This window comes from Chamaea fasciata, unplaced genomic scaffold (genome assembly GCF_029207755.1).
Source record: "Chamaea fasciata isolate MVZ Bird 193981 ecotype frontalis unplaced genomic scaffold, bChaFas1.0.hap1 SCAF_5, whole genome shotgun sequence".
NCBI lineage: Eukaryota > Metazoa > Chordata > Aves > Passeriformes > Sylviidae > Chamaea > Chamaea fasciata.
The window spans coordinates 54,740,069-54,754,397 of record NW_027094090.1 but is presented as its reverse complement, the minus strand read 5'-3'; the positions used below and the strand labels follow the sequence as shown (position 1 = coordinate 54,754,397).

Sequence of the window (14,329 nt, the reverse complement as noted above, 5' to 3'; positions counted from 1 at the left end):
CTAATTAAATTGTGACATCACAGGAGATGAGAGTTAAAACGGAGCAACTCTGAGGAACAGACATATTTTGACATTCTGTTTAATGCTCTTTATTTTTGTTAACCTGTAATTATTTCAATGACTACTGAACATAAAAAAGTATGTCTTTGTTAGAGAAGATGCCCCCCCCCCCCAGTTTTAATTAAGGCACAAGATTTCACAATGCAGATATCTGAGGCCTATTAAAACAGTTCTGATACTATTAAGTGCGACCAGATTTCACTTCCATGATATTTCCAAGATTACCCTCACTTCCCCTCAAACCAAACCCCAGCTTAGGGTAAAATGTTTTAGTTGGGCAGTACGTAGAAGAAAAAGGTGCACCTTGGTTTGTTTGAAGGTTACCTCCAATGGAAAAACTCCAGCTCGTCTCCAGAGCAAGAGGACAGTTTGCAGCAATTTGAACAAAATAGCTACAGTACATACATTTCTGAGCCAGTGAAATGTGCACACAGCACTCGGGGCTGGCTGAATGTGCAGTGTCCTTTGAAGGGTAGCTTTGGAAAGATGGCACTGTGTGATGCCACATTTATTGCCTCTCAACGGCTTCTGGATTGAGTTTACTCAGTTTCCAAGGAAAACTGTGCTTAATTCTACATAACGCTTCTCCAAGCAATTTCAATCTCCAAGTTTAAAGTCAAGCCATCCTCCTTGTGACCCCTATATCATCACTCTTAAAGCATGACAAACGCAAGCAGGCAACTCAAGGGTAAGAGTTTGGTTTGAGGGCAACAGGGCAAGTTCTCTACTAGTATAAATCAGTATAAATCAGTGTTGCTTGCCTACTTGAGTGGAGGCATTCCCACATAGACCAGCTGTGGACACAGCTATATGAAGACCCATTTTTCAAGTGGGAAGAGAAGTAAATGCCTCACGGGTGTCAGAGAACCAAAGCAGGACTGAAGTCCCTCTGTCCACCCCATGCTGCTTCAGACAGCAATAAAAAGGTAGTGTGGTTATTCCTAGGACAGGGCTGCAAACAGAGCCTGAGAGCAGAGAATGTCTTGAACAGTATTTCATTGTCCCACAGCCAATTTTCAGAGTAAAACCACAGACTAATGTGAAGATTTCACAATGCAGACTTTTTGACAAAGAAAGGATATTTCTTCTGGTGTAACATTTGGGCCCCAACACCAATTCAACATATTTCCCAATGACAAAAAAATCTTGTAAACCACAAAACACAAGGATTACAGAAGTTAAAGATAGAAGAAGAAACCCACAAAGCAGAAATATTAAGGCCACCTGTGCACTAGTGAAATGCACAGTTGCCACAGTCAAACAGGATATATCCTTCATTAACATTACATATAATAAATCACACACATATGTAGAATAGACACTTCATCTTATTCTAGAGAAGTAGAACCAGAAAAATTAAAATAAACTAAAGCTTTTGTGGCCAACCTACAGTAAAAAGCTCTAGCTTGAATCCTAGTAGCTCTTAGCAGCCTAAGTCAACACAACACCAGATGGAAACACAGAGGTTCCCGTATAGATCCCTATCAAAGCCAGAACAGGATTCTGAGGTGAATGCTTCCAAGGAGAAGGGGAGAAAAAGAAAACATCAAAGGACAAGTTGCCAAGGTTATAACCTGAGACCTAACATCAGCCACAGACGTTTATTTAACCTTTCAGGTGCTCATTACTGTCAAGCCCTCGTGGCAGCCTCCATTCTGTCCCTCCATCCTGCAGCTGGCTGAACATGGAGTTATATCCCATCCTAATGAGCCACAAGGAGGGTGATGTGTGTCACTGGCTTCTGTTTCAATCTTGGCAATCTCAGTGTAAAAGCCTTGCAACATCTTCTGATTCTCCTGACATTTAATTAGCCTGTGTCATTTTGGTGCCATAGCCTGTCTCATCAGGATGATAATGACAAAACAACATGTGGAGCATAAAAGTTCCATGAAAACTTTCAGGTCTGGCAGCCAAGCTTACGAGTCTCCTGACAGTCACGGTTTCTGGGACTGGTTCCCATTAGCCCTTTGTTTTGGCGCTGCTATCAGCAAGAGCTTCTCTGTTAAGGACAGAGAAACAAAAAACCACCAAAAAACTGCAAAGCTCAGCATAGCCTTGCAAAAAATGGCATCCTTTAGCTTGAAAAATTTTACCTGTCCTGCAGAAAGAGAGCATCCTCATCCCACAAACTCACAGCTATTCATCCTGAAGGACAGGTTTATCCTACAGGATAGAGTCCATCATCTTCTGGCCTCAAAAGGTAGTCCTATTTATTTAATTGTGTACAATGTTTTTCTCCATTTGTTATCTGGTACTTGGGAAGATAATCTCCAACAATACCTGCCAACTGTTTCTTGTCCACATCAGCTGCACACTTTGACAATGGTCATTGCTACACAAAATGTGAACCATCTATATTTGCACTCAGTGGTCTTACTTCCAAAATCCTAGTCTCATACACTAAAACATTTTTTATTTTTTGAGAGTGTACCAGTCAGAGATGTGTAAGAACTCAAATGAACCAAGACATTTCATTCACAAAACAGAATCAACTGAAAATCTTTGTCATCAGAACCTAGGCACAACCTAATGTTTTGTACAGACAGACATGCAACTACCTGAGGCAGAGGATGAGCAGAAAGAACTCAGCAAGCTTAGAAATTTTACAGAACCAGTGTGGCCTCCAGAACTCAGCTCATCTGGAGGATCCTTGCCTGAGCTCAAAGTTGCTTCCCAATTAGATAAGCCTATCTTTTAGAGCAAAATGCTTTGGGAACTCAGAGCTCCCACAGGGACAGGGAGATTTCTTTTAGGCAAATGTTATGGGCTGGTAATGGCAACACCACTATCAAGAGTGAAGGTGTTCTTGCAAGACTTTTCCACTTGTCTTCTGTTTATCCTATTTCCATAGTAAAACCATAATATTAAAGTTCCAGCCAGTTCATGCCCATGGCAGACTACTGGGCTGTAACTGGTTCCACCAGTTCCTTCTCCTAAAAAGCCTTTCAGGTGCTTCTCTGCTGTGTCTTAGAGAAGGTGCTTGTCAATGCATATTACTGAGCAATTAATTTCTGCCTTCTTTAGCACATTTCTTTTTAAAAAGCCAAATTTCACCCTGAATTTATGCCTGACCATAACCACACTTCATGCAGAACAGTGTTTGGTGAGCCTGGGACACCCCCCTCAGTTCAGAAAGCCTTGGAGGAGTTAGATGCAGTGATCCTATTCCACAGTTGGAGGCCCACATTTACAGTGTTACTTCTTGTTTCCTCACACATTAAACCATGGAAGATCTCTTGCCATTGAAAACCTTGACCTGGCTTGAATTATATTCAGGTCAAGACAAATGGATGAGTACAAGAATCCACATCTAACTTTTAGTGTAAGTTTTAATAATTGTCTTTTATTTTATACATGCATACACATACTCAAGGGAAAAGAAGGACAAAGGTCTAAGTGAATTTATCTAAAAGTTAAAATACAGCAAAGTGAAGGAAATCCAGGAACTGCTCCAAACTACAACACCAAAAATAACCACCCACAAAAAAAAACCCCTTAAGCCTTACAATACCTCCCTCACATACATGAACACATTTGCATCCGTTACCTTATGAAAGCTTTTCTTCCCTCAGCAACCCATAATAGTAGCAGTACAGGAAAATTTATTTGAAAAACACACGTTAGCACATCTCTAAAAGACTTCTGAAGTACTAATGTGCTCAGTGATTATGCACTGCCCAATAAATGCCAACTTTCCACATTAGCAGAGTAGCTGGGATTGAGTGAGCACAGGAGAGAAGCCAATGTGGCAGACAAAGCAAAGCACTGGGGATCAAACAAGCCAGATTTGCTTCCCGTGACAGCTCATGACTTGCTGTTTGTGCCTGCTTCTGCCTTGGTGCCTTTATCTGTAACACCAGGTAATACCACCTACTTAAAAAGGGGCAAATAAAATTAATGAGTGCTTTAAACTGCTCCACAATCTTGTAAAAAATAAGATTATTTCTTTAAAATTTTCTGAAACAATTATTACTGTAATTTCTTTGTTCTGCTGGAGGATGTAAGAGTCCCAGAATGATGCAGCTGTAGGCACAGTACTGATGTGGAAAATAAAGGTGGTTCCAGTCCTGGGCGTACTCAAATCTGATAAAAGCTACGGAAAGACAGACTAAAGAGAAACCCACAGAAACAAAAGGCTTTGTGCTTCTTAGAATTTTTCCTATTTGGATAGCTAAATTTTTTTAAACTGACTTTACTTTATCCTTAATGAATGTATCATATCCAAGTCTCATTATCAAACCTCTCCTATTTCAAATGCCAAAAAGAGTAACTTTTTGAAAATAGCTGGTAGTGTATCCCTACTACCAAACTCTAAATCCATGCCATCAATTATTGCCATTTTAATTGCCTACTTAGCAAATACCCTTCATCTGTCTACATATTAAGCAATGAAGTAAACACGGCAGTAAGACATTAGTTTGATAATGCTTGCCAAATTCGATAAAAAAATGTCTTGATTCTGTTATTAATATACTACCAAATATATAAGGCTGAACGACTTATTTTGCTCAGCCCATTTAAAATTAGCACCAGAGAGGAAGATGTGTGTCCTTAGCAGTACCTGCAGTGAGAACCTTACAGTTCACAGCAGATTTACCTTTTTCCTTGGTTTATTTTAGGAACTTAAAAATGGAAGGACACTTCCAACTGTGTTAGTCTATCAGAAGATAGCCTGGTTCAGATTTGTCTTCACTGCACTGACATCAGACAGTGATAATTCTTCTAACCTTATGGGATGAGGAAATATTTTTCATTAAGTCTATGTGGCACCAGGTAATTGTATAATTTAGTTGTTTATAGTGTATAGTCTGGTGGTTTTTCCCAACTACTTACTAAACTACTTAGTTTACTTGGTTGGGATTTAAATAATATTTTAGCTTAATCTCATTTAAAAAAAAAACAACCAAAAAAACCCCAACAAAACAAATAACCTTCTATTTACCTGGAAATGACAAAGGTATCGTGGAGTTCCAAGACCTGTGCTCCCTCTCCAATAGGGCATTAAAGCAGAAACTTAAAATTGAGAAAACATTTTGCTAGCCTGAGAGCACGCAATGTGCATCATGAAAGGGGTGACACATGCATCAGTACCCCTACACTCCTGCCACAGCCTTGGGAACCAGGCAGAGCAGTTTATAAGGCATTGGAAATCTGAAAGTTTTGCTACAGCTTGCTCCCTTACACCCCCCTCCACTCACATCCTTCCAGATCAAGGACATCTCTCCACAGCTCTGCAGGCAGATGAAAGTACACTCTTGCCATGCTGCAAAAAGCTGTGTAAAGTTATTTCACATTCTTGTGACCCTCATGAATAAAGCCCCTGCTGAAAGGTACAGTGGATTAGCTCGGGCTCCATGCCTGATTTAGACAGTTTGCATGAGCTGAAAAACACAAACACTCCAAAGTATTTTCTGCTAACAGAAGCACATATACATATATGTGTGTGTGTGTGTGCATGCGGACTACAGGAGCCTCTAGTTACAATCACTGCCTTATCTTGCTTCACAGTGTATCAAAGGGATCATGAACCTCATGGAAATACTGCCAGTGAAGTACTGTGTTTTAGTTTACAAACTTCTGAAGTACTTTGTTATGACAAACAGGCAGCCAGCTCAAGCAGTCATCTGAAAAGCCAGGGTATTTCTTTAGATTTTTCTAATTTCTTTCCTTGTGTAATCATTTAAAAACTTGCTTCCCCTACACTAATGCTTCTGCAGATAAGGAACAAGAATGAAACTTTTTTTTGTGCTGCTGTGTCAAAAGCTTTTGTAATTTCCTACAGGGACATCACATCAAGATGAAGTCTCTTCGTGGACAGCCTTACTAACTTTGCAAAACAAAGTGTGACCAGCTTTAACACAATCTCTTAAGAGGACAGCAGTAAAAATACCATACCTATTGACTGAGGCTGGAAGAGAAGTGATGTAAGAGATGATGGAACTGCCCATAACATACCTCTGGCACTCAGCCAAGACTACTGCAAGGAATTAGCAAGGTCAAGGTTGGGCTCTGAGCATGACATTTGAACCAGAGAAAAAAGCAGAATCTCCTCTGTGGATTTTCAAGAAAATTGTGAACCTTTTCTACCTACCAGTAACAGGCTTGTTTTTCCAGGATGTGACCTCAAGCACCAGCTTGTGTCACTGCTCCACAAGCAGCTGTAGAAGAGCTACATCTGGAAGGAGCCCCAAAACCAGGCTGCAGAGCAGGGCTGCAGCTCAGAGCAGCTCCTCATGGACAGCTCAGTTCTGCTTTCTCCCAGTGGCCCTCCCTTCTCCCCTCTGCTCATCGAGAAGCAGGAAAAGTGAGGAGCAGCAGTGCCCAGACAGCCCAGGGTCAGTGCAGGGGAAGCAGCACAGCCACGGCACATGGCACACTGGAGGAAGATGAAGAAATAAAGGAAAGGGAGGACAAAGAAACATGTGGAAGACGTGTGATCGCTGGCATGACACAGCTGCGGTACCCACACTCCTCTGTGTGTGCACGATGTGCAAGTGCACATTTAGGGCAGGGGCTGGGAGGCTGTAAGGAAGATTTACTAACAGAAATCTCAGTCTTGCTTGTGACACATACACAACTTTCTATGCACTGTGGGTCAAACATTTACAAGAATGCCTCTTACTTCTGGTAAAATCAACCACAGGAAGGGCAAGGAAGGATGTCGTGGTGGCAAAATGCAGAACCCAGCATTGCCCTGAAGAGTGCAACGACAAAAACTGAAAGTCAGAGCTCCCCAAAATAAATTGTCTGTGTTTGAGGGCTGGAACAGCAAAAAGGGGAACTCTCAATCTTGATTCTGCTATTACAGAGGGACCAAAAAGCTGTAAGTAGAGCAAGTGGTCACCAGGAAGTGTGAGGAAAGTGACTGAAGAGCCATACTGGTTGTAGAAAAATGGTAAGTCAGATGAAGTGCCACAGCAAAGAAATATTATGTAACTCAGATCAGCTAAGCCCAGCAGAAGGCCCAGGCACCAAAAAGCCACTCTGACAGAAAGCAGAGGCTGTTTGGAGAGTGAAGCCAGCAAAGGAACGCAGCAACAATGGCCCTACTGATGAGGGTCCATGCTCTTATCCTGCCCATCCCAGGGCGAGCAAAAATGACACACATGGAAAAAGTTTGGGGTCAAAAATGAGCAGGTCTGTGCCAAGAATTGTAGTGTTTCATTAGCAGACGACACAGAAAGGCACCAAATTGCCTGCCCTTGCATTGCTATGTTTTGATATGGGGCTTGACACGGGTGCAAAGCTATTGTAAACACACATACCATGTTACAGAAATGCAAGAAAAGCAGTCTTTTTCTTTCTTTTTTTTTTTTTTTTTTTTTTTTTTTTTTTTGTAAAAAGATGGATATTTTTACAGCATACAGAGCCAATCATGACATTTAATTTTACAGAACAGGAAGGAGCTCAGTAAGTTGCTGCAAAAATATCCACCCTTATGCAACTGAAACGCCAGCTATGGATCAGGAATAGCTGTGGAGTGGCACCGTGGACCTCCCCAGCACCATGGACATGAACCTAGGGACAGAGCTTAACCTAAACCTCAGCCAGCTGGTGTACCCCTGGCAGTGACCTCTTGTGTAAAATGACCCCAGCAGACACTTCATACGTAGCTTTAGGCCTATATTCCACCTCCCCACCCCCACCCCCCAACCGTATTTTCCATGTCACAGACCCTGTTAAGTAATTTAACACAAACTGTAGGCAGAAGACAGAAAATACCGACATTTCGATTTGGCAGGCATTTAAATTTTCATCATAAGCATTCAGACAAGGAGTAAATTCCGACAAGGTAAGGAGCTGCAGATGCTTTCTAAAAATATTGTCATCTCTGATGGGTATCTTAGGTACAGCCCCACACACAGCAGGAGAGTAGAACATGGTCAACCACACCACTAGAAACATAATAACAATACCTACTTATTTAAATGTGCTTGGAGCCCGCCAGCATAACTCAGTAACTGGTTTTTTTTGCATTTCTTGCTTGAAAGAAACATTGCATAATGCTACTGCAACTATAGATTGCTTTCTTTTCTTTATTTTCCACCAAGTATTTAGTTCCTAACAACACTTAATAAACATAATGAATGAGGAACACTCCCTTATCCCCATCTGTTTATTTCTTCTTACTTAGGGAAAAACATTTTTTTTTAATTTGGCCCTTATATGAAATACCAAATCCTGTAATTTATGATATAAACAAGAATTTTGTGGTTCTTATTCTTTCAGTTACAAAAAAATTTTCAATACTCTGAATGTAATTGAAAGATAAACTATTTTTGACACCAGTTACTCTGAAGAATAAATAGCCCATTAAATAACAACCTTCAGCGTACATTCTACCTTCACCAGTAGAGAAGTAAAAGTGATCAGAAAAAGCTTGAGGGCACTACAGCATAATTCAAAAGGAGAAAGCAGTGAAAAGGCCCAATTATTCTTATTGGCAAAGTAATATATTTAAAATAATAGGAATCTTCTGAAATCAAGTTCACTTGGTATCACAACTGAAGGCATTATTTAAAATGCACTAGTAGTAATGGTAACACAATTTATGATTTGATTGATATAAATGATCTGTTAATGTTAAAAGAAGACAAAGCTAAAGGGACAGTCACTGTTTTGCTCTCCATTCCTATTTCACACAAATAACAATTTGTGTGAAATTTCTCCTCAGTGGAAGGACCAACATATTCAGGATCTCCCTTTGGGCAGGGGATGGCTCTCAAGGTTGCTCATCAAGACTGAGGGATTCCTTACTACAAGAGACTCTTGATGAGTGGTTAAAAGAATGCTAAACTCTGAATTCTTGATGGCTAAACGATATAAAGGATTGATCATGTTTAGATAAACCTTTAGACATAAACTGTTGGGCAAAGCGGGGACTAAGTCTGGATCCAGCTGCCCCTAAACTGCCCTCTGAGAAGGGGTTTAGAATGCAAGGGGATCGTTTCTTAGCATCGTGACTCAACAGGAGGGTCTCTCTGACAGTGTTGGCTGAGCCTGTCCTGTATGCAGTGAACAATCAAGTGTGCCACTGTCACATCTGCTATCAAAGTTTCATTTTTATCAATAAACACATTGTTAGTTCTCTCTTACCACTGAAATGCATGACTCCACCCGTGACAAGGTAGAGTTTAACCATGTAATGCTTTTCTGGAAACTGTCATAAAACAAGTAAGACATACCTGATGTGCCAAAATATAGATATTATGGCCAACATCTTTTGGGGAGATGCCATCATCTCCATTCTCCTCCTCGTGGTCACATTCCAGACCTTGGTTGTAAGCATTCTTCATCACGTCCACCTGCAACACAAACCCAGCCAGGGAGAGATGAAATAAATGTGGTTCTTGGGGAAAAAACACACTGGGTTTGAACACAGCCACTTCGTTCAGCTCCAGCCTGATCGGGTGCCCTGCAGTTCTGCAACAAGAGCGAGCAGCCTGAGAAACACTTTCTGAATAAAGACAAGCTTGAAGGATTTATGAAGCTCCAAACTGCTACATTTTTCATCAGCAACCATGAGAAAGGAACAGGAATGCTGAGCCTTTGTGAGCAGGTATTTTCACAAATGCTTCTAAAACTGCTCTAGATACGGCAGGGAGTGGTGTGCAGCACTTAGAGTGCAGCCATGATCTTCCTCTGGCCAGAGCAGGCAGCAGCAAAATTTCACAGGAAAAAAAACACACCTAAACCAAAAAGGAAAGGAAGATCTGGGCAAGGTGCTGGGGAAATTCCAAATGTTCAAAAGCCTGTTACAGGACCACCATAGGGCTCACCACACAAGGCCTGATCCTGCAGTTGTACGCTGGGGATGGCCTTGTTTTGCTGAGAAGCCACCATAGTGATGAATCCCTGAAACCAGCAGGCACTGGGCTCTGCCTAAGGGCAGGGATGATGCCCTCAGATTCTCCCCCAGAATCCCTCAAGAATTCCCAGATCTCTCAGTCTCTGTTGTTACACAGTCAAGTCGTATTGGAAATTACTTCCCCAGATTTCCAACCCATTTGAAGTTCCTGGAGACCTCCATAAACATCAGGGTTGTTCCAAAACACAGCAACAACTGCTTGGAACTCTCTTTGTTCATGAGACATAAATAAATAACATACATGTATATTAAATATATTCTATGTCTACACACACATTTCTGTTAGCACTGCTTCACAAACTGTACAAGCCTAATTTGCCAGCCCCTGACAAACTGCACTTGAAGACAGTCTACCAGAATATGATAATTTAGTTAGGAAACAATTACAGAAAAGTGCTTGGAACGGATAAAAATAATGAAGTCGTAAAGACTGAAATCACGCATGCTTGATCCTTTTAAAGTACTTTTTGTGAATTAGTACTATCCTGATACATTGTGCCACCATCCGCTGCCAACACTTCTCAGCTTAGATACAGATCATTTTAAAAATGTTTAATGACAGATTTTTTTTTTCAGCCAAAAGATTTATGAATATTCACAAGTTTTCTCACCAGTTCTCTTGGTCTCATGTTGAAAAGGATTCTTTCCGCATTCTCACTGTCTTGCCTGCTTTCCATAATAGCCAGCAAAAGCTTGGAGGCATTGTTCTAGAGATACAAAACCAAATTAATGCAAATTTTAACTCTCTTTCAGAGATTAATGACCCTTGCATTTGTTTTAATTGAGATTATGAGGACCACTTTTTTACTGGATAAGATTTTCAACAACTTGCATCTTTTATTTTACTGAAATATTTAATAGGTTTTTTTTAAATGTCAGCATACCGTAACACTAACTCTGCACGCTATATTGGAAGGAAAATTTTAAACACTGAAAAATATTTGACTTAAATACAGTGTTGCTGCAGACTGTGCACAAGAAATAAAATTCCATTTCCTTTCCTTATTGCCCACCCAGCAATTTTTGCCTTGGCTTTCTGTTAAAATGAGACTCAACAGAGGTAATTACAAAACATATTACACAAAAGGTTTTATCATTCAGGCAGGTTTCCTTCCCCTTTGGTTTTTATGAAATCCAACTGGTTATTATTTGAAAAGCTGTAAAATAAACTGTTTTCATACAATCCTGAGATTTTGTTTCACTACTAAATATTCCTGGGGGAATATATATAGACAACCTTTTCTTTGTCAACTGGCTGCTTTTCACCAAGACTGCTCCTCAGGATTACACAGCATGAGCTTTAGCCACAGTAGCCCAGTGGTGCCCCAGACTTCAGAGACCTGCCTGTCTTCCAGTCAAATCAGCTGAAGTGGAGAGGAAGAATGGTTCTGGAAGTTTGACTGCTTTCTGGCAGAGCAGGGTTGCCTTGGCTGACTTGTCACAGCATCCCCATCATTCCCTGTTACAGCTGTTGGAACACTTGGAAGCAGGAGACAGGCACAAGAGAAAAGGTAGGGGCCAGGAAAATTGCCAACCCACCCTACAACCTCATTCTCAGCTGCTTATTGCCATTATCAATAATTCCAGCTGAAATTTCTCCAGTGTGCCTCAGATAATTGGCATAGGCAGTTTCAGAGGAAAAGGGTTCAGCTGTTTTTGGGACCGGGGCAAAAAAGAAAGATGTTACTCCCTACATGCTCAAGCAACTTGTTTTTAAAGCAACCTTTGTATCCCCAAGTTTTGATAATAGAGCTGAAAATATGGAGCACCAGAGGCCAATAGAACAATCACACGAGTTGGGGTCTCCCAGTCAAACTTGCCCAACTTGGAAGCATTTTGTAAATTACAATTTGAGTATTATAGAGCAGAAACACACCAATTTCACAGCTAAAAGCCCACAGGGGTTATTCTTGGTGAGCACAGAATCACAGAACTGTGCAGGTTGGATCATAAAACCACACACTAAAGGCTGCCCTCTGGACTAAGACTCCAGCAGTCCAGCCCCTGCTCAAAGCAGCTTGCTCAGGACTGTGTTAGGCTGAAGATTAAACACCTCTGACTAGAGGACTGAAGGATGAGACTGAAGGTAAATGGAAGGAGAGGAGATTAGAATGAAGACCTGTATGTAACTGGAAAATTAGAAACTTCTGGCAGAAGAGACTGGGAGCTGAGACAGAAGCCAGGACAGAGGAGGCTGGGCTTGCCAACACAGGAATGAGATAAGAATAAAGAGCAAGAGGTGAGAAGAAAAGACCTAACTGGAACTGGCTCAAGGAGAACAGCAAAGAAGAACAGCACTTCAACATCCATGTCCCTTTCCTTCTGTTTCCAAATCAAATCACGACCATCCATAGGAAAGGTCTAATCAGACTCTTCACCTTGTGACCAACACTGCAGAAGTTTAATGTGCACAGTGAACGAGAACAGGGGAAGGGAGAGGACAGCATTTTGATGAAGATTCCTAACAGGATGCTGCCCTGGAAAGGAGGATGCTTCCTCATCTGCTGCAGATTTCCCTTTACAGTGGAGACCAAGTCAGTAATGGTAGCATTGGTAGTATCTCAAACTAAAGAAGAGGGAAGGGGCCATGACAGGCCCCCAGTTAGCTTGATAAGGAAAGGGAGGAAACAGGAGGAAGGCATCAGTCCACTCCATCATGGCTGAGGAGGACTTTGAAGCTCTTTCCCAGTGCAGACAACCCCAGGGATGGACAGAAGCCTGCTGCAGCTTCCAGGAAGCTGGGAAAGGTAGAGGGTAGGTAGGACTTTGTGTCATCAACATCCAGCTTCTTGCTACTGACTCAGCAAAAGTGCCTTGCCATGGCCTAGAATTACAGCAGGCATTTGAGATGGTTATTTGGCTACTTATTCCTTACTTTCTGCACATTTGGAGAGTCTAGGATCTGATTTCCAATCCCAAACATCAGTAAGGAAAAGATATCCATCACTTGGAAAATGCAGCACAAAGTTCATAACACATTAGTAAGGTGAAAAATCAGTTTCCAGGTGCTAAAAAACAGCACAGCCCAAAGCACTTCTACTCTTCATTTCACCTTTACCTGGGCTCCCATCTCACCTCCTGATAAGAACTTTGGAAAAACAAATTAATGAGTGAAGCAACTCGATACAGCTATGAGGGAAAAAAGGAAGACACTTGTCTTAGACTCTCTGTACCCTTCAACTGACAATGTCTCTTCATCCTGTCACAGATGCAGCAGATATTGAGCTCTTGCTGTGTGCTAGGGCTTACACACCGGTCAGTACGGAAGGCCAGGGGGTCACACTCGAAATAAAAAGAGGCAGAATAGAACACTGAACATCTGTGCACTCACTGAACACTGTCTGCTCTGCTCACTAAATGATTAGGGAGTCCACTGGAAAATATAATCCATGAAGATGTAATTAAATACCACATCAAAAACTATGTGCAAAACAAGCTAAACTAAATTGGCATGAGAAAATATAACTCTGCGTTGCCTTTCCTTTGGTTGAGGGTGTAAGTTCAATGTACAATGTTCCCCGTAAACAGTGTCTAAGCTTGTTTGGAAGTGTAAATATATGGGCCTGTATACTTTGAATTCTGTATTTTCACTGCAAAATGTATTAATTTGCAACTTCAAAGTTGCCTATGAACACTGACAGAGTGTCGGTGTTAAACATTACTTGGTAAACTCATTGCTTTATTATTTCAATGTGTTGCCACTCAGAATCAAAACCAGCAGCTTCTTAATTTGGATCCAATTCTTGAGATCACATCTTGCCCAGCAACATGTCCAGTTCCAGTACAAAAGTGATATGAACATAATGGAATGGGTCTAGCAAAAAGCCATAAAAATGATGAAGGGAATAGAGCATTTTTCATTTCAGGAGCCACTGAAAATTGTGACTGTTCAGCCTGGAGTACAGATGGCTTAGATGGATCTTATCAATGTGTATAAATATCTGGTGAGAGGAAATGCAGAAGAGGGTGCCAGACCCCTCTCAGCAGTATCCAGTGAGAGGGCAAGAGACAGAACACCCATGAAATTCTATCTATACACAAGAAAACAGCTTTAAACTGTGAGAGGGATCAAACAGTGGGATAGGCTGCCCAAAATGGTTGTGGAGTCTCCAGTTGTGGAGATATTCAGCTGGACGTGGTCCTGAGAAACCTGCTCTAGCTGATCCTGCTTGAGCAGGGGGCTTGGACAAGATGACCTTGAGACATCCCTACTAAAGCAAATGACTCTGTGATTCTGCAAAATAGGAATCATTTCCACAGTCTGAACCTCTGCAATCATTCACAATTTTTGCCAGTTGGGTGAGTCTGAGCACAGCCAGCCTCCTGTGAGCAGGGTCACACTGGTACTTGCAGAAGTGTGTCTAAACTCCACTTTTGGTTACTACACAGAAAAGCTGTGCT

The 14,329-nt window shown here is 41.4% G+C and overlaps 1 protein-coding gene across 1 annotated transcript in view; it reads right to left on the bottom strand.

Annotated features, from left to right (window-relative positions):
- The window catches only part of ITPR2 (inositol 1,4,5-trisphosphate receptor type 2), a 248,333-nt gene that overhangs the window by 53,651 nt on the left and 180,353 nt on the right, over positions 1–14,329 (bottom strand). The window contains exons 50-51 of the mRNA XM_066183751.1: positions 10,540–10,635; positions 9,246–9,365 (exon numbers count right to left, since the gene is read on the bottom strand). Of these exons, the coding sequence (XP_066039848.1) occupies positions 9,246–9,365; positions 10,540–10,635 (216 nt within the window). The remainder of the gene's footprint in view (positions 1–9,245; positions 9,366–10,539; positions 10,636–14,329) is intronic.